Source organism: Oryzias melastigma, linkage group LG6 (assembly GCF_002922805.2).
Source record: "Oryzias melastigma strain HK-1 linkage group LG6, ASM292280v2, whole genome shotgun sequence".
In the NCBI taxonomy this organism is placed as follows: domain Eukaryota; kingdom Metazoa; phylum Chordata; class Actinopteri; order Beloniformes; family Adrianichthyidae; genus Oryzias; species Oryzias melastigma.
Genome location: NC_050517.1, coordinates 6,697,447 through 6,719,238, shown reverse-complemented (window position 1 = coordinate 6,719,238; position 21,792 = coordinate 6,697,447). Strand labels below are relative to the sequence as shown.

At 41.2% G+C, this 21,792-nt stretch overlaps 1 protein-coding gene across 1 annotated transcript in view; it reads right to left on the bottom strand.

Annotated features, from left to right (window-relative positions):
- The window catches only part of wnt2 (wingless-type MMTV integration site family member 2), a 28,236-nt gene that overhangs the window by 5,453 nt on the left and 991 nt on the right, over positions 1-21,792 (bottom strand). Inside the window, exons 2-4 of the mRNA XM_024261951.2 lie at positions 21,551-21,771; positions 16,366-16,643; positions 12,950-13,214 (exon numbers count right to left, since the gene is read on the bottom strand). Coding sequence (XP_024117719.1) covers positions 12,950-13,214; positions 16,366-16,643; positions 21,551-21,771 — 764 coding nt within the window. The remainder of the gene's footprint in view (positions 1-12,949; positions 13,215-16,365; positions 16,644-21,550; positions 21,772-21,792) is intronic.

The window sequence follows — 21,792 nt, the reverse complement described above, 5'->3', positions numbered from 1 at the left end:
CCATTAGGCGCCGCCAGGTTGCTCCTCAGACTGTACAACAGCTCAGGGATGCCCTCACACAGATCTGGGAGGAAATGCCACAAGACATCCGTCGTCTCATTAGGAGCATGCTGCCACGTTGTCAAGCATGCATACAAGCTGGTGGGGGCCACACAAGATACTGAAAAGCATCTTGAGTTGCAGAAATTAAGTTCTGGAAAAAAAATGGACTAGCCTGCCACATCTTCATTTCACTCTGATTTTATGGTGTCTACACAATTGAGCCTCTGTAGGCTGAAAACTTTTATTTCCATTAAAAGACTTGGCATCCTTTTGTTCCTAAGACACTGCCCTGTAGTTATTTGTATAGATATCCAACTTCATATTGAGATCTGATGTATCTGATGTGTTTCTTTAAAGTGTTCCTTTAATTTTTGTGAGCAGTGTATGTGGAAAAATGCTAGAAGAACACACTTTTAATTCTTTCACACAAACGAGTGTCTGAAACCAGGAACTGCTGGGTAGATGAGATGGAGGAAAACCTCAACAGCTGACTTCCCTTCCTGAACCAGAATGAGGGACAACAGACCTGCGATGCTCGGCGTGTTATTGTGCATCCACACGTTAAAAAAAAATAAACGCTCCTTTGGCATGAAGACGATCGCTCAAACGATTCTCCTGCTGCTTTTGTTGGAGTCCTGCAGTCTCTGCTGAACATTGCAAGAGGTCTGGACGACGCACGGAAACGATGAGCGCATGCAAACTGTTTTGCATTAAAATAATGGTGTGCTCTTAAAAGACGCTGCGGCTCCTCCTGGCCTCCTCCTCGCCCATGAGAGGAGCTTCAGAACGGGAGATTTATAGAGAGGAGGTCTGAGATCACTGAGTGACTTTACTGACCTGAAGGAGAAATCAGAGTACGGGGAGGAGAAGTGATGGTGGGCGGAGGCTTTTGTTGCAAAAACTGCTTCTACCTTCTGCACATAAACTCCAGAAACCTTCAAACCTTTCACAAATATTTAAAGATTTCTTCTTGTTTTTCTGCTTTAGATACTTTATGATATTTATGAATCAAAAAGGATCAAGTTTCTTTAAACCATTGTCTGTAAACCATTGATTGTATATGAGAACTGGACTGAGTGAGTGTAACAACATCAATGGAAAATGGTTTACTTCCAGCTCCAACCAAATGAAGTCAATTAGGTCACCATCGCCGTCATGTTGGAGCCAGACGACGTAGGGTAAACAGTGATTGGTCTGAGTCGGTCTGAGTCATTGACTAGAATATCAAAAGACTGATCAACCACTCGCCTCTCCTGTTCCAAACAAGTACCCGCTGACTGAGACTTCAGTCTCAGTTTTTGAAAGGAAAAAAGCTCTCGCTAGTTTTACTTTGAAAACCGGAAGCCTCACCGTCACGAAGATGTGTTTACGGCAGTAATGCATCAAAGTAAGAACATTTATTCTGACAAATATGACTGAATAACGGCTGTTTATTTCTCTATAGAAGTCTATGGGGTTTTAGATTCTTGGAGCCAGCAGGTACTTCCTGTTTGAAACATCAGGGGGGAGGGGCCACACAGTCTAGTATTCATACAGTCAATGGTGTGAACAACAGCTGAGTGACCTTATGAATCTCATGTAACAGAACCCCCTTGCTCAAAAACAGTCTTCTTATGCAATCTTGTTTATTCATACAATAATATCTTTTAAAGTGTTGCGTTACCATAGAAACCGTCATCTCATCAATAGTGAGACGGATGACTCTGATCTTACACTGCATCCAGTCCATCTCCGGTGTGGACACTGGAGTCTTTACATAACTTAAAAAGTGTGAGAGGAACTCAGACTGCATCGAATCAGGTCCGGCCTCTGCGGTCTGGCCTCTCCGTTTCGTTGGGTTCAAATTTTTGCCGGACGCTGGAGCACTTTATGTGAAGTTAGGGTTATTAAAGACCTAAACTGGAAATCATACGAGCGAATGTAAAATGCATCTGGTACATTTTTCAAAATAAAACTAAAAATGAAAGGATAAAATAGTTTCTATTGTACTCGCTGTTTTCACTGTGTTGTAAACATTACGTCATTGTGACAGCCACTCTTGGTCTGCCCTACTTGTTACACATTACGTGACGTAGGAAACGTTTGCGTCTTAAGGTGCTGAGGGAATTTCCCCGGGGAGGAGCAGATAAGAAGCGCACGCCGGCGCGTTGGCCACACACACAGATGCAAAGACTGTTCCCACCAGTTACTGAATCACTTCCAGATGAATAGTGAGCGCCTGCATGGAGAAATGGCATCAGCTGACTCAGAAGCAGCTCAAAAATATTCCGATAATCGCAAAGGGTTGTAGTGAGGCCGAGGGGAGAATGAAGCTCTAACAGAGGAAATATAGAGTTTCCTTTCAGATCCGACTCCAACAGAGTGACGATATGAAGGTGTGGACAGCTGAGAAGCAAGATGAAGAAATACTTTTCTAACTATAAGACACATTAAGCGAAACAAAATAGTTAAAGAACTCAAATTTTACTCAACTCAGCAAACGGTTGAAGCACAGTAAGAATGACTTCATCAGGCACCTGAAGCTCTAACAGCCCATCAAACAATGCATCTTCGTAGTAGTACAATAACAATTTGACCAATTTTTTGCTCTGTGTACCTAAAAAAATCTGTTTAAGCACAACCAGAATTCATAAGGTGGACTATCTATCTAAAGGACTTAAGATGCACCTTAAAGTTTCAATACAGTATAATATGGTCAATGTGGTGAGTAACTTGCTCTAATTTTAATTTTGGCTAGTTAGGTTTAAATTATGTGACTAAGAAACTGTTAAAAGTTACAAACTATTTCACATTAATTTTCATATTTTTGATCTATGTTTTATTTAACCCAAAAACACAGCAGTTACTTTTACTAAAGGGGGAAGTAGACTTTGTGGATCCACTGGTCAGAGAGAATTTGACCTAAATGGCTCTTTAAGTGTTAAAGGTTGCAAACCCATGGTTTGAGGAACACATGGAAAAGCTTCAGAAGAGCTTTGTGGAAATGCAAAATAGAAGTTAATGCTATAACCTGCAGTCTGAAATGATGCTACAACTGTAACAAACAGAAGAATTGATTTACAAACTGAGAAGACTCAAATATGGCACCAAGAAACATTAAAAAAAAAACCTCAAAAATATTCATAGCCACATTTTCATCTGTGACAATAAACTGCATCCACTGCTGCCAGCATGAATATGAACCTTTCTGTCAGGGTTTTTTCTTTGTCTACATTTCAGTAAACCATGAAGAGGCAAACCAGCTCAGATTCATAATGTTTACTAAATAAGAGTGTTCCCCCACCGATTCACGTTTCATTTTTTGCGGTTTCACATATCCGCAGATTTTGTTTTTTTCAGTCATGTCACTCTTCCGGTTCGTCACAAAAACTCAGACAAGTCAAAACGCTTGTATGAAATTTTTGTGTCCAAAGGAGGTGCTGCGCGGCTGAGGTGTATAAAGAGCACGTCAATGTTGTTGCTCACCCCCCCCATGCCCCTGCATGGAGAAATGGCATCAGCTGACTCAGAAGCAACCGAAAAAAATCCTAATATGCTGAAGAAGATAATCGCGGAGGGTAATGCTTATCCGCATCCTGGATGAAACTGGTAAATTCTGGATGAAAATGCACTCCTGCACTTATTTGATGAAGGAGGAAGTGCACACTCCTGGTTTTAAGGCACAGAGAGACAGAGTGACAGTCCATATCTGCATTATAAAGTACGCTGCTGTACAGTCCTTTGTTCTAAATTAAAAAAAATCTTTATGTTGAGCAATACTCCAATGTCCTCTAATAAATGTTTAACAAAGCGTGATCAGCAGAGTTTTTGATGAGTATAAATTGGTGATGGTCATTCTGAGTGGGTGAGATGAAAACTGAGAGGTTGGGCATATTAGGGATATTCGCGGAGGTCCTTAACCCCCGCGAATTAAAGAGGAATATGGTACCATTTATCTTCCAATTGTGGCCGGTCTCCAACAGCCACCGAGTCCAACAAGTGTTTTTTACTGTTAGATGCCGGTCTCCTTTAAGAACCGCACAACCTGGGGTATTTGTGTTGTGTTGTGCCGTATACTGTAGTGATGGCCGAGAAACTCTAACTCAATTTAGCGTTTAAACTTCCTGCAGTGACATACGCCAAAGAACGCTCTGATGAGGAATCTGCACCACATTTTTGGGGTGGATCCTTAACGTATGAAAGAATGGCGCCAGCAGACGAGTGATATGGAGAAGACGTCTGTGGAAAAAAGAGCAACAAGGCAAACAATTTCCTGGAGGAGGTGCGAAGAAAGCTAGCGAGGAATTAGAAGAACTGGTTGGAATATGGATTATTGAGAAAGTGAAAGTGAAAAGGATTTTTGATACGTAGATTAATGATGCTTCAAAGAGAACAGAAATGTTCGAAGCCAGTGATAATCACAACAATGTTGTCATCATTTCAATTTATCCTGAAACGTTCATCTGGTGTTGTCTGCATTTCTTGACTGAATTTCATCACAAAATGAACCTGTTAGCCATCACCGTTCTGTCTGTGATGGAAGAAACACCAGTCTCTAATAAACACTATTTAAACATCAGGGCTACTATTGGAAGATTTACAGTCAACCTGGGAAAAAACTGCCTTTACTGTTTACACTCAGAGATAGGGCTGCCACAATTAGTCAACTAATCGATTATTAAAATAGTCAATGACTAATTTAATAATCGATTACTTTATGTTATATGGAGTCAGAGTGTAGTAAAGTTGAACAAAGTTTTGAACGTTCAGCACCAAAAAAAAAGAACTTTTTTAATATTTGAGTCAGTGAGAGCAAAACTTTATCTTCAGTGAAAACAGTTCCTCATTTCAGATTCCGAACTCATTTAATTTAATCTTGTTTTAATCCTAGAAACTAATGAAGGACAGAAGCTGCACGATTCATTAAAAGTTTAATAAACTATCATCTTCTCATTATTTTTAGTTAGTTTAAAGCTAACGATGGTTAAGATTTGTGCTTTACATCCAAGTCTATGTATGACCCAATTCGTCGAGTAATTGGAAAAAATAATCTGTGATTAGTCCACTATTAAAATAATTGTTTTTTGGCAGCCCTACTCCGAGGATTAGTAAACCATAAAGCAAAACAACAACTATTTAAGAAACTTCCAAGCAGACACAAAATGTTGCAGAGATCTGCAGCAGAACCGTTTCTGATCATCAGGTTTTAGGTTCAGAAAAAATCCTCTTCTCTGATTTTGTTGGGGGTTTGTCCGTGTTCAGATCCTTCAGCTCTCCACAGTCTCTGTTCCCTCTGGACTCCGCCTCGCTCTGGAAGCCAGTCTGCTTCCCGGCGCTGCTCGGGTAACACGGGCTGGATACTCCTCAAGGACCTCCTCCTCCTCAGTCTGCTTATAAAATCAGCACAAGGGGCCGGCGGGAGATGAGTTTAGCACCTGAGCCCGGCCTGGGCTGAGGGAAATTGATTTCACGCTCACAGGAGCAGTCTTCTCGTCTCTCTGGACTTCAGGCGGGCTTGTTTCCGACAGTATGTGAGAATGGATGGAGCCGGGCTCTGCAGAATGATTGAGGGCCAGTTTGCATGTCTTTGAGGGGGCTTCTTCCCTGAGTGATGAGAGAAGCACTGGAAGGATGTGTTTCAGTCTTGATTGCATGTCACGGCTGTGTGTCGAAACGAAGGAGAAGATGTGCAGAGCGTGTCATGACTGAAGGGTTGCATGTGTGTGTCCCTGCAGACCCGGTCTACACTTTAAAACCTCAATGCATGAAGTTTCCAAAGCAACTCTGAGTGTGAGTATCACAATAACGTTTCTGATGGGTCTGTAGTTTAACCTGCTGCACATGGCATCCATCAAACTTTCTGGGAATGTTTCTGCAGATCTGCTAGAATAACTCTTTTGGTAAAAGTTCAATTAAAAACTCAATTGAGGAATGCATCTTCTTTGACCCGAACAACATGACGACAAAGGTCATTTTTACCTCAAGCATGAAGTTCAAGTGTTCCACCACACGTCTGAGTCAGGAAGACAATTTGAAATAGGTTTGTTCAAGTACAGCGGAGGGAAAAAGTATTTGATCTCTCACTGATTTGGTAGGTTTTCCCACTTTTAAGAAACTGACAGTCATCGTAATGGTAGATTTATTCTTAGAAAATTAAGAAACCAACTTTAAAGAAAGAATATAAATGTATTTGCATTACATCGAGGAAAATAAGTAACTATGGAAGAAGCAATATTCTATATAAAGCCGAACCGTTCAATACACATTCAACAATTCAATACATTTTTTTCACAATACAAATGTTATGTATTCAGTAGCAGTCAGACTTTTTCTTGCTCAATACACATCGAACTATGACGCTTATATCAAGGCATGCATTAGTGCTGCCACAAACGATTATTTTAGTAGTCGACTAATCACCGATTATTTTTCTGATTAGTCGACTTATCGGGTCATGCATAAAGTGGATGTGAAACAGACATCTTCACAATCATTAGCTTTAAATTAACTAAAAACTAGATATATTCACACTAGCATTATCTGCGATAAATTATATACAATAATGCTAGCGTGAATGCTGTAAGCTGAATTTGTCCACTGAAGATGCTGAAATTGATAGTTGAAAACGCTGAATCCTCTTTCCAGCTAAAATACAAATTAAATGCCAAATTAATCTAAAAAATAAAAAAGCCCACGTTAGCCAAAACAGCTAGCATGTAGCTGAAATATTAGCTAAACTCCAATATAGCCAAAACATCCTAATAAATGCCAAAATAGTAAAAAAAAAAAAAAACTTGCAGAATGCCATCATGACTTTCAACTTTACTTTTTGACACCTTATAACATAAAGTAACGACTAATCGACAATTAAATTAGTCGTCGACTATTTTGATTGTCGATTAGTCTACTAACCGTGGCAGCCTTAGTACGCATCAAACAGTGAGGAAACTGTATCCCTACTAGTAACCATGAAGAGTTCTGGATCACATAGACCAGTTAGACTTTCCTAATCAACCTGAACTGAAGACACCTGTTAGAACTGATCACCTGTAGAATAGACACCTGTCCTCAGAATCATCCATCAGTCAGACTCTAAACTCTATAACATGGGAAGACTATAGAGTTTTCAATGGATTTAAGAGACCAGAATGGACTACAAAACCATCAGCAACAAGCTGGAGGTTAAAGGTCACAACTGTGACAAGAACATGAGCATCAATCTACCTGTAGGTCTGAGGCTAAAACAAAAATCTGACCTGTTTCCTGGCTTTCCATGATCGTGAGAAGAGAAAAATGGTCCTGAAACAACAGCAGGAAAGCAGCTGGAACCACAGCCACCAAGAAAACCATTGGTGATACTTCATGGTTTAACATGTTAGAGTGCTGGCAAAGTCCCCCAGCTTAAGAAGACACATGTGCAGACCCACCTTCAGTTTGACAAAGATGATTTACAGAGAGATTAGTAGAAGGTTCTGTGGTCAGATCAGACCAACACAGAGCTCTTTGGCATCAACTCAACTGTTTGGAGGAAGAGAAATGCTGCAGATGACCCCGAGAACACCACCTCCACTGTCAAGCATGGAGGTGGAAGCATTATACTTCTAAACAGGACTACTTCACCGTGTGGATGGAGGATGGGCGGAGCCATGAACCGTCAAATCCTGAGTCAGAACCTCTAAATGGGTGGGGGATGAATCTTCCAACAGGATCATTACCCAAAACATACATCCAGGGAACCAAATAACGACTGAAGAAGAAGAATCCTCATGGACTGTTTCCAGTCAGTCTCTGGACCTTAGTCCTCTAGAAAACCTCTGGAGAGAGCTGAAGCTCAGAGTTTATAAAACAACAGCCACTAAATCTGAATGATTTAAATGGTAAATGGTAAATGGCGTATACTTGTATAGCGCTTTCTACCCTCCTTCGAGGGCCCAAAGCGCTTCACAGTCACAGACCCATTCACCCATTCACACACACATTCACACACTGGTGGTGGCTCCACTGCCGAACACTGGCGCCAACCTCCCACCAGAGGCAATTCGGGGTTCAGTGTCTTGCCCAGGGACACTTCGACACATGGGCGGGCAAGGCGGAGTCGAACCCGCTCACTTCTGATCAGGAGTCGACCGCCCTACCACTGCACCACGGCCGCCCGTTTAGAAGCAAAGAAGAGCGGACCAAAATTCCTCCTGATATCTGAAGAAACCTGATCACCAACTACAAGAACGTCTGACCTCTGAGCTGAGAACAAGTTTGACCACAAAGTGCTGTCTTTACACCAACAGGTTCTGCAGAGGAAACTATTGCCTCCTTTCCACTCACCGGGTCGGACCGGACCAGTCCTCTCCTGGCCTGTGTTTAGAACGGTCCAGGCAATTCAAGCGAGTGTTTCCATTGTACTGGACCATGAAGGCGCATGTGGGGTGTAGAATGATGATGTAACTGTGCGTCAAAACGGTCAGACAACAGTGGAGGTTGTTCATCAGCTCCTTTTTTTCACATTTGGGTTCTGCAAATTCGGTTTGTAATTTTTGCAAGAAGATTCCAGGACACAAAGAAGAATACAGGCTGGTCAGGCGCTTGCTGTTGTCGTAAAATCTTTCCACCCATCAATGGATTTCATCATGTGACGACAGAAGCTCCGCCCTAATGGGTCGGTTCCATTATTGTATGGACCTACAACCAATGTGGGACTAAAATGGTATGAGCTGATCCTGCTTAATGAGTCCATTTTATAATGGAAACCCTCAAAGTACCGGTCCGGTACGGTCTGGAACGCTCAGTGGAAACGAGTCATGAGGTTGAAGTAACATCCTAAAGACTAGGGCAGTAACGAGTATCCGGGTGCTCGGGTATTCGCGATCTGCTCCCAAAATTTCAAGTATGGATATTCGCGACGTCCAAGATCGCTGAGTCGCGATCTTTATAGATGTAGTAAATTGTAGTAAAATATAATCATAATATCATCTGAGGACGATGTACTTTTGCTCTGAAATGCAGATTAATGTCAGATTTTAAATTTACAAACTAAAATTAAGCCGAAAGAGCCGCCGTACTTCCACCGGAAGTAAACACATCTTCGTGTCGGTGAAGCTTCCGGTTTTCAAAGTAAAACTAGCAGGAGCTTTTTTCTGTTCAGACTGAAGTTCCGCTCACAGACATAACTTCTGAAAAAATGAATTAGCTTTAACATAGGAGCTTTAGCTCCAGTGTTTACATTATTTTGTTTATAGTAACTCTTCGAAATTTGACGTAATTAACGAAACTCCAGCTTATTCTGAAGAAACAGCCTCGCGCTGCTGAAAGGTGGATGTAATCAACATGAATCAGCTGATTCTGCTGCGAAAAAAAAAGACTTTTCATAGGAGCTCTGCAGCAATATGTGATACTTAGAACGTAAAATATTGAAGAACTTTGAAGATAAAAAACTGTGTAGAACATTTTTAGGTTTTGTTGCTAAATGACCCAAAACAAAAGGGATTTTTATCCTTTTATGTTGTTTTACTAGCAGAAGATTGAAAAACAAAAAAAGTTTAAAATGACAAACATTTCTTTTTATCTGAATCTTTTTGTTTTTTCCAGTTTAATTGATTCTGATCACCTGTTCTAAATAAAGGTATAAATGATGATTAAATACAAATAATTTCAATTTTCATCCATCTAGTAAATAGACATAGCAATAAACATTATAATAAAAAGTAAGAATCGTGGTTCAACTCATGAATCGTTGCTCTTGATTCGTGAATCGAATCGGATCGCCACCTAAGTGATGATCCACAGCTCTACTAAAGAGTGAGAGGTTCAAGCAGCAGCTGGTTCCAGATCAGAACTCTGGAGACGCTTCGGATGTGATGTAGAACATTCAGCAAACCAGCTGAATGAACACTAGTGGAAGTTGGTCCAAACCCAGACCTCCAGGGCTGCTCTCCTGCTTCTTCCCCAAGCAACCCTGTCATAGCGGCTTCTCATTGGTGGAGCACACCTGCTCCAGGTGATTCGAGCAGGTATGACAGGACTGGACTGGATTTGGACCATTGACTGTGTATGAGACCTGGACTAAGTGAGTGTGACATCACCCATAGAAAACAACTTGCACCCAGTTGCAACAAAACCGCAAAATGAGATCAAACAAAATTAGGCCAATTAAGTGGCAATTTATTTGCTACACAGAATCACCATGTTGGAACCAGACGATGTCAATGGCCCAATCAGAATTCTTCCCTTCTCCCTTTACCTTCATTTATCCCTCCAAACGGAGAGTTATGAAGAAATAGTGTCTCATATTTCGGACGTCACTTTCGTCGATGACGTCATCAATAATCGCCGGTCCGCTAGCATTAGCGCGGAGCTTCCAGCGGACGGAGGGGAAGGGAGAAGTGCTAGGGAGAAGGGAAGAATTCGGATTGGGCCAATAAGCAGTGATTGGTATGAGTTGGCCTGATCCAACGTTTCTATGGCAACCACTCTCTCAAATCAGGAGAGAACTTGTTGGAAGGCCACACCTCCTTCAATTTGATAGGTGGCTTCACAAAATCTGTCAATCGAAGATTTGGAACATTGGACGAGAGATCACTTACTTTTATTGAGGCATCTGATTGGTCAGTTTGTAACTTCAATAACTTGAACTACAGAAACAATAAAATGGAAAATAGAATATGAGGATTATTAAGAAAGTGTTTAAAAAAGGGCTAAAATGGTTTAAAAAAATTTGAATTATTGAGTAATAGCGGTTTATATTTTCATTGAAGTCTATGGGATTTTGGCTTCTTGGAACCAGCAGCTACTTCCTGTTTGAAACAACAGGAGGGAGGAGTTACTCCCTCATATACAGTCAATGATCTGGACATCCTAGCTTTAAAGCAACAACCCATAATGCACCTCAAGCACTCAGCTTGTTTGTTTCCTCACTAATGGAGAACGTCATTCAGCTAAAAGAACTTTATTAGAATTACAGGCTAAAAACTTTGGTTTATACTGAAGCACTAAATTTGAATAGATTTATCTATTCAATAAACTTTGTGCTTTAAACTCCCTACATGAACAGCATTTCACCGTGAGCTCTTCTGTGTGAGCGAGTCACCTTCCTCCTGAAGAATGCGCCTCTCCGCTGCCCAGAGGAGGCCGCAGGCGATCGGCGCTTCAGTGTGTTGCAAGTGCAGCTGATTTATACCAGAATGAGGTTCTCTATAGTTTCACCCCACAGAAGAGTGGGCCTATCAGCACAGATCATCTGCCTCACAAGCCTTCAGCTCCTCTGGAGACGCATCCACTCACACTCTTCTCGCTCTCTTCAGGACGTTTCTAAACGCAGAGCTTTTCTCCCACATCCTCAAGATCATGGAGGTTTTCTCCTCTCCTTTCAATGTATAGACCTCACTGGTTTGTCCAAAGTAACGCTAACCTTTCATTTTAGAACTGAAGGCTGAAGTCAGGTCACGTGAAACTAAAGCCACTGCACAGGGCATCAGCAGACCATGAGCTGGTTTCCCGTGGCAACAGCTGCTTATTGAACACTGGGAGACGCTGTCACGACTTCTCCAGACATTTTTACAGTAGTAGTACGCAGACGGTCAAGAAACCAACCCAACCTATCATTTCATCTTTACATCTTATCCATTTAATGCATCATTATGGTGAGTGTGTATGTGTGTGTGTGGGAGGGGTGGGGGTTGTGTGTTAAAGTTCTTTTGACCCTTGTGTTATCTTATAGAGTCCAGATGACCCCACCCTTACATTGATGTGCGATTCCTCCCATGACAAAGGTGGACAGGACTTTATGTCTGCCTTTATGTCTGTCTTGTGGGGTCCAGGATAGCACAAGGGTGCTGTGAAAGTCTTTGTTCTTACAAACAAAGACTTTCAAGTTTTACTTATCATGTAAATCCCTCTGTGGTATAATGTCTGTGTGAACAGTGCTTTTATAAATAAAGTCTCATTTGATCTTCTCTGTATGGTTCCGACAGAACATCCAGAGATCTGTTCTTGTACTTTCAGGCCACATGAAGTCTGGATGGAGTTTATCACCCAGACCTGCTAGGCTAAATTAAACTGGGCTAAAGCAAACCAGTTAAACCCAACAGGGCAAAAACAAACCAGGATAAAATAAACCAGGCTAACATAAAAACCAGGCTGAAGCAAATAGGCTAAAACAAACCAGGATTAAATAAACCAGGCTAACGCAAACCAGGCTGAAGCAAACCAGGCTAATGTAAACTAGGCTCAAGCAAACTGGACTAAGGCAAACCAGGGTAAATAAAAATTGGCTAAAGCAAACAAGGCTAACTTAAACCGGGCTAAAGCAGACCAGTTAAAGCCAGCAGGGCTAGGGCAAACCGGGCTAAATTAAACTGGGCTAAATCAAACCAGTTAAAGCCAACAGGACTAAAGTAAACCACCCTAAAGCAAACCAGGCTAACATAACCCAAGCTGAGGCAAACTAGACTAAATTAAACTAGACTAATGAATAATGAAGTAAACATCTGAAGCAGGGGTGTCTAACTCCAGGCCTCGAGGGTCGGTCTCCTGCGAGTTTTTAAGACATCCTGTCCTACCTGCTGTTGATTACCTGGATCAGGTGTGTTTAGCCAATAAGGAGCTTTGATAGCAAGTTAGTTGGAAAACAAGGACACCGGTCCTCAAGGCCTGGAGTTTGACACCCGTGATCTAAAGCAAGTCAAGCTAAAGGGTGACCAAAGTAAGACCAGGTAGGAAGGACTTTCAAACTAAAATACTTTCATGAAACGCTGACATACTTTGGTCCAAACTCAACAGGCTTACAGAACTGAACCTTTATAAGGAAAGTGACATCATCCTTCCATGTACAAAACAAACTTCACTTTGGCCTCAAACTGGAAACCACTTGAAGTCGTGACCTGCAGTGAACCTGTGGTTCAATGTGCTGCAGTCTGACCAACAATCCGCCATTTACCTGACTCCTGATCCCGGATGCAGTAGTCTGGAGAGTCTTCGAGGTAGACCAGGTCATTCTTGCTGGCGTGCTTGAGCTGTGTGTGGGCAGCAGTGAACCCAGTTCCATACTGGTTTACTGTGACTTGCACAGCGCCATTGTACCGCCGGCGCAGGTGGTCACCGGTGAGTCTGAAGTCAGCCAAAGCCAGCCAGCAGGTACGGACGCTGCACGAGCCGCTAACACCGTGACACTTGCACTCCAGAGTCATGAAACGCTTCACTGCCTGAAACGGAAGATCAAGAACATGAGGGGGTTAATAACGTACGACTATGAATCAGTGATGAGCCAATCCACATAAATGCTCTACACCAGGGGTGTCAAACTCATCGCACAGGGGGCCAAAATCCAGAACACACCTTAGGTTGCAGGCCAAACAGGATAAACATTTATTGAACACTCTAAAACGAAAACATTTTTTAACTTTTTAACATACATATGAACTAGATATATCCCTTCCGCTCTCTTCGGGGTCCAGTTGACTCCAACCACATATTGATATGTGATTTATTCCATGACAAAGGTGGACAGGATTTTATGTCTGTCATGGACATTAGTGAAACTCAAAAATCAAAGATAAAAAAAAGTTCAGCGCACTGTCTTGGGGGGTCCAGATGACCCCACTTTTAATGTAAACAAACTAAGGAGAGCGGAAGGGTTACACCATTACCTGTGATAATGCTAGTGTAAATTAGGGCTGGGAATCACTGGGTACCTCACGATACGATACGATACGCGATACATGGCTCACGATATCGATAATATCGCGATACTGCAAAAATTGGTAAAAATCCTCTCTAATAACTACCATTATATAGAACATGTTTTGGGGGGGAAATATATCCCCATTTATCTTTTTTACCTTAAACACAATCATACTAAACAACTTTTCTTATTTTGTGCAACAAATTATAGACACTTTTGTGCAACATTGTTGAAATCAGTAAAACTATGTCTTTGACAAACATTGACAGCAACTGAATTGGAATTATCTGTCAGATTCAATGTTAACAATAGTAAACATGATCAGCAGTGACACTACTTAGTGCAGAATTGTTGTAAACAGAACAAAAATTAAATAAGTCAAGTAGTGACAGCTATCTACCTCCAAAAGAACGTCACACCAAAGGATGATGAATATAATGTTTTACAGCCTCTCTCAAAATTGACCTAATTTTTTGTGCACTTTTCTCTCACTTGAAAAGGGCTGAGCATCCAAAAATAAAGGCTGATTTACTCAGACTGTTACTTGAGATTATTTTTCCAATTTTTATCATTTTTCCATTTGGTCAGTCAGCAGTTAATAGGTAAAATCCTTAAAACACACATAATAATGGCAATAAATATAATTTTAAGTGCTTCAATTAATTAGCATTCTCCCTAATTTTACAGTGAATTCATGTACTTTAGTTTAATTACATTTAAATTTAAGTTCATACATCAAATCCTGCTTTTTTATTTAAGAATTACTTTAAAATTAACATTAGCAACAAGTAATTACATTGTTTGAAAACGTCACATTATAAATTTATCAAAGTTACACCGTACAGCAGCAGGTTAAACATTGAAGTGCATGAAAGCGAAAATTCCGACGGTCCTTGAACAGACAACTGCGTAGCACGCGCTCAGTTCCCACTGCAAACAGGAAGTAAGTGATCACTGACATTCTAGCGCTCAGACAAAGTCACTTCTTACCGGGTGGATCTCCTACAGATAGAGGATAAATGCTGACAGGTAGGCATGCTTCACACACGCGCTACAGAGCCTGTATCTCACCGGTGCTTCTCCCGAACGAGCGCGTGCATCGCTATCAAATGTCCGACGCAGCGTGCGCCCATAGTTCCGGCGCGCGACTCAGACGCTCAGCGCTACAGTCTCTTTAAATAAAAATATAATATCGATACTTGGTGAGAACCCATCGAGAATCGATCGCAGGACTAAATATCGCAATATATCACAATATCGATATTTTAGCACACCCCTAGTGTAAATGCTGTAAGCTGAAATTGGCAGCTGAAGATGCTAGCTGAAAACACTGAAGCTAATAGCTGAAAACACTGAAGCTGATAGTTGAAAACACTGAAGCTAATAGCTGAAAACACTGAAGCTAATAGCTGAAAACAGTGAAGCTGATAGTTGAAAACACTGAAGCTGATAGATGAAAACACTGAAGCTGATAGTTGAAAACACTGAAGCTGGTAGCTGAAAACACTGAAGCTGATAGACAGCTGAAATAATAGCTTGATACCAAATTAGCCTAAAAAAAACATTAAAAAAAGCCTCGGTTAGCCAAAACAGCTAGCAAGTAGCTGGAAAAATAGCAACAATTCAAAATAGCCTAAAAATTTTGAGAAAAGCCAGAATTAGCCAAAACAGCTACCATGTAGCTGAAATATTAGCTAAACTCCAAAACAGCCTAAGAAAATCTTAGTACATGCCAAAATAGTCCAAAAAGCTAACAGAATGTCAATTTTTAAAACTTTAAAACTGTAACTTTTCAACATAAATATGAATAATTAAAAGGCGGGAATATTATTCCAGAACAAATCAATTTAAACCTTAAAAAACGTTTAATTTACTCTCCATAAAAATAGATTCTGTCAAAATTATACAAGTTAGAAATGATTGGAAGATAACATCGGGACATTAATAACAAATAAAACTAGAAAAATTGCATTACCTCCGATAATGCATGTGTGAATGCATTATCGCGTTGTGTAAAGTTGTGTTAAATTTGTGTGACTTGTGTAACTGTAATAATGTGTAGTAAAAGCATGAATTTCCTGAACATGCTGGATGTGTAAAATTGCATAAAATTCTTTGCTTAAAATTTGCACAAATCTGTGTAAAATTGTGCTAAGTTGTGTTAAATTGTGTAATTTTGTGTAACTTGTATGAATTTTAACAATGCTGGAAGTACAAGCATGAATTTCTGGACATGCTGAATGTTTTAAATTGCTTAAATTGCATAAAGTGTGTAATTTGCAGGAATTTGTAAAAAAATCCTATTAGTTATAATGGGGCTGAAAAAACGCACAAATTGTGTAACTACGCAAAAACTGTAAAGTGCACAACTACTAAAAATACAAGCAGTAATGTCCTTAACAAGCTGAACGTTTTGATACCAAGATTGTGTAAATCGCATAAAGTGTGCTTGAGTTTTTACGTGTCAAAAAACGTACGGAAGAAAATGGAAATGAAGAATCTCAATTGTGTGAATGCATTGAATGCATTCACACAATGATCTGGAGGGCCGGACAGAATTACCGGAGGGCCGGATCCGGCCCCTGGGCTTTGACTTTGACACGTGCTCTGCACCAGCAGAGGGACAGACTCATAGCAGCTGGATCGTGTGGGGACTGGATTCCAGCACACACCTTCCTGCCAGCTCTGTTGTTGTGAAGGTTCATGAGTGCTCGGGCGTCTCTCTCCTTTCTCTCTTTGGCGTCTACGAAGGCTTGGCTGAAGCGAACGGCATGCTCCACATGGTCGCTGCAGCCCCCCCAGTCAAACGAGCCCTTCTCGTCCCACGATGAGCCCTTCTTCGTCGGATCACAGGAGCAGGAATCCAGCTCGCCCTGGCTGCAGGCCCGCGCCAACGTGTAGACCACTCCGGCTGAGGAGATGGCGTAGACGAAGGCAACTTCTCGGGTGCCTGGACGGACAGGAGGAAGGGTTTTATGGGGGAGCATCAGGATTTCTGTGTGATATCCACATCTATGAACAACAAAATCACCAGGTTTTATCAGCGAAAGCTCTGTGTTTACACTCCGTCCTTCTAGCTTACAGCCCTTCAAACCCCAGACCTAACATTAACGGTGTAACAAAAATGGCAATCAATTTAGCATGCTCCAAATTATGATATCAAGTTTGTGTCAAAAAGATAAAATTCTTTGTTTTCATTAAAACATGTGATTGATAGTGTTTCTTTGGATCACTGAAATCAATCTCGGATACCTGTGATCATTAGTTTAACAGGTGAGTTCAATTAAAGGAGTAACTACCAAAGAAGGACGTTCCATTATTAAGCAGACCAACATCTTCAAACAGTATGGCAAAGAAAAAGGATTTCTGCTGCTGAAAGTGGGAAATAGTTGAATGTCTTTGACAAGGAATGAAAACCTTTGATAGTTCATGAAAACGTAAGAGTGATCATCGTAGTATGAAGAGATTTGTGGCTGATTCAGATAAAGACAGAATGAAGAAGGTTTCTGCAGACAAATCCATCGGATTTAGAGAGTAGCTGCTAAAACAACGTCATATATTTAAAGCTGCTGTTGTCTCTGGAGTTCACCAACATCAAGGTGGAGGATGCTCCAGAGCAAGGGTGTCTAACTCAAACAAGGGGCCAAAATCCAAACACACCTTAGGTCGAGGGCCGAACAGGATAAACATTTATTGAACATAGGGCTGGGCGATATGGGAATTTTCATATTGCGATATCGTTTTTTTATATTGTGAAATAATGATATTAAAAACAATATAAATAAATTAACTATATTTGTCAAAGTAATATTTACTGCAAACAGCTTTAGGACTTCAGATTTTTACACCTTAACCCCCCCCATCAAATCTTAGTTAGTTCAAATTAAACTTTCATTATTTTTTGTATTAACTGTAGTATTGAAACTAACTGTGAGGAACATTTAAATATTTCTAATAAATATTGTACATATGCAGAAACTATGTATTTAAGAAAATGTGACAGGTTTGGGATTTTTGCTTAATAGAGAATAATAATGATTAAAAGACCTCTGGGAACGCTTTGAAAATAGATCAAAATATAGTTTTAGTGGGACTCTAAAGATCATCCTGGAAGAGACTACACCTGCACACAGGTATACAAAGCTGATATTTGACCCACAGCTGGAGGGCGTCTGACTTTCCTGGAGTGAAAGATCATCTGTAAAACACAACGTGCCTCATCTGTTCATTTAAAGACAGATTTGAGAATCCTCTAGATTCTTTCAGACTTTAGCTTCACTTTTGTTAAAGTTTTGTAGAAAAAGTGAACTGAGCTGCAGAAAAAAAACTGATAAGACTTTGCGAAAGCAGCAGAGCCTCAGCTTCATATATTTAAACAAACGTGTGAGCCACAATCAGCTTTTGGAAAAAACAAGAGAACATTTGAACGATTTTTTTAAATTAACACCAACATGACCAAAGTACATAAAAAAAGAACAAATCTGAAAATCACACCCACTCCGATCATCGTTTGATCTATTTAAAGTATTCCCAGTGTTTTTTTTAATTATGATTATGCTGTTATTAACCAAAATTTCAAAAAATGTGTTGTTTTTAAGGACTGTTTCTACTAAACGGCAGGAGTTATTAGAAATGTACATATCAACCCCGTCCCCAATTCCCATCATCCATTTGTTTACACTCTCCCACTAACTCACAACCCCAACCTAATATTACAGATGCATCAAGAACGATGATCAATATCCGAGCTATCCAGCTGTATAGTTTAGATCCAGCTCAGACGAGGAAAACAACGTTCATGGATAAATTTGTCTAAAGCTACGTTCACACCAAAAAGGTGACCAAGAAGGTGATTCCCACGTCATCTGCCTCTCTGTCACAGCGCAGCGAATTCCCTGCCCAACATCGTTCCAAAAATGTGTTCATAAACTTGAGGCTGCAGACACCTGTGGGAGGAGCAAGCAACTAATGTTTTCAGTTTGATTGATATATATAAGACCTGAGCACGGCGTCTCCCCAAGCCTGAGTTGTTCCTCTGAATGCCTGCCTGCCAGCCTCCTGGAGACAAGCATAGCTGATCCATAGACTGTATATGACAACTGGACTGAGTAACCCTTCCCTCTTGACGTTCTAAACAGGAAGTACCTGCAAGAAGCCAAAATCCCATACACGTCCATAGAGAAATAAACAGTCATTATTCAGTAATTATGTTAATCAGAATAACCATTCTTGCTCTGATACATTTTTAACATTTTCTTGACAATCCTCATTTTTTCATATTTTTTTCTTTATTGACAGTTAATCAAGTTATAAATTGACCAACCAGATGCCTCAGTAAGGGCATGTGGTGCCTGCTGGCCCCCACCTCCAAAGTCTGATTGACAGATTTTCCAGCCTTTAGATGAAGGGGTGTGGCCATCCAACAAGCTGATTGCCGACTGTAGTTCCTCTAAAAACGTCACTCAGACCAAACTGGACCAATTACAAATGACTGACTTTCAATGTCGACGTCTGTATTGCAAAAAAAAAGGGTTACTGAATTGGCTTCATTTCGCTGAAGGTAAAGCATTTCTCTGGATGACATCAATGAGCTGATTGAGTCCCTGAACATGTCACATGACCAAAGCTGAGTCCCTGATTGGTTGATGTGATGCAGTGACTTAAAGTTGAAATAATTGACCTCTGGTCGCGTCACACCGTTGCACCAATAGCCATTACAATAATACCCGACCCTCATATTGCGCCGCAGGGCCTCAGATCGCGTCTGTACCATTGACTAAGCATTGAAAATAGACACCACTGCTGCATGAATCACTTTAGGTTTAACCTAAAAGTGGATGAATCAAAATGGGGTGGAGTAGGGAGCTTGTGGCCCGCCTAGCGTACTTTTTTAAGTCATAAATACAATCTTTTTCCAATGGGATCTTTCTGTCTGTTCCTGATTTACAATGATTTAAATGAAGAAATGCTAAAAAAATGCAGTTTTAATCTTAATTTTCCGCACATATGTCATCATTAATGACAGAAATGCCAAAAGAACATGTTGAAAACATCAAAAACAACATTTTCATCAGGGTGAGTCTTTAAAGTCCGCACTGACAATTTCTATTCATAAAAAAAAAGTTCCCATTGTTTTAATTATAATTTTGAAGTTTTTAACCAAAATCCCACAACCTAAATGTCTTAAAAAGCCAATATTCATGCTGATCTGAAGCCTCTGTTTCAAAAATCTCCTCTGAGGGGGAGTGGCTTTTGAAGCTGAGCAGCTGACCTGATCCCCCCTGTCTGATTATATATACATTCAATCATTGGTTTCTCAGAGTTCTTGATAAAATAATCAAAGCTAACATCAAAATGCTCTTTCATTGATTTACAATCCTTTCCAACTGCGGTCAAATGAGCCGCCGTTCACATTTCCGTGGTCACATCAAGAAGCTCCGTGGAGTCTGGTGGAGATTTTCCAGCGTTCTCAGTCCTGCTACCGTAAGTATTGGATGAAACTCACACCAAAAATCCAGTGATGCTGATTTGACCACAGAAATGTGAACGGCGGCTCATTTGACTGCAGTCAATGTGAAGATACCATCTTCTCTTCTCCAGAACCTGAACTAGACACTAGGAACAGATGAGGGTTTAGTGCATGTGCAGCAGAGCTGTTGATGGAAAGAAGATCATTCATTCAAACAGAGTCTGTCCAAGACAGTTTGATTGATTTAAAAGGAGAAATACTCGGAAATGAAAAAACAAAATGAATTCTTATTACATTTGTTCTCTTTGCCACACATGCATGTTAAAAACTCAAAAAACAGGATTGTCATCAGAGGGAGACCTTAAGGGTTTCTCAGACAATAGAGTAGAAAAAACTGGAATCAGTCAAATGAACGAGTCATGACGAGTGTTTGGGTGACAGCAGATAATCTGAGAACATGATGCCAGGAGGGAAACAACTCCTGTGTAATTGTTTGAAATTAGCCCGCTGACACTGCCAACAAGGAGCTTGTGATGTGCCGTGATAATGGTATGTGACACGGTCAAGGCCCGGCTGGGAGGTCCGAATACCACACGGCTGATTAGAGGCCCCAACATGAAACAGACTAAGTTGAAGGATCTTCCTCACGGGTTAAATCTCAGGGCATGGGAGAGAAACCTCCAGCCCCGAAGATCCTCTAAAAAAATCCTTCTAAAAGATTGGAAACTGAAGAAGCAGACAAGAGCATAGCAGCTGAGATCTTCACTTGTTAATATAACTGATGGTGATATTTGTCACATTTACCACGAGTGGCGATAAGCTGTTCAAGTCATGAGATCAACCATTCCAGCTTCACAGTTCTGCTCTGCATGAAGAAGCCATCATCCCCTGATCTACTGGAGTCTTCTCCAATAAATCACATCCAGGATAAACACTGCTGATGACCAGACATGACTCTTTAGGCTGCTAGGATTACTTTTGCTGAGAAAAAATCCAAATGTCTGCCATCTTTCATTTCAATGAGCTGACTGGAGAGTGATGAGTCAGCTGAGCCCACAGAAAAACTCAGAACAATAAATAAAGGGAAGCGCTCGAGTCCTCAGACTGCAGCGCACGGGAAGTGGACGACCAACAAGAAGAGGTGAGCGGCAGAGTCCGAGCAGGAGCTGCCTGTGAGAAACCCGCGTCGGCAGCGGCGAGTGATGAATGCACGCTTGTAAAGTGAGAAGACGTGTGGAATGTGATCCCAGCTCAGAGAAGAAAAAACATTTCTGCCAGGGAAGTTACTCAACACCTGAAACCAGCTCTCTAGATGCAAACCCTGGTTCACAGGACGCATCTGCTGAGGTCAGACCTCTGGACACGTTCCGTCTCCGCTCTGCACTGACCTCGCAGCGGCAGCCGTCCAAACAAGCTGTGGTCCCGGGCCGTCGTGTTGCAGTTCCAGCGGTGGCTGCGGAACTGATGCTGGCACTCAAAGATCCAGTCCTTCATCCCGGTGCCCACGACCTGCATCACCTTGGGGTGCTGGCGACACAGTTGGCGCTGCTTGTTCACCAGTCCGGGGATGTTGTCGCACATCACCTGGGAGCCCAGGGTGCCCATGTACCTGCAGGGAGGAGGAGGAGGA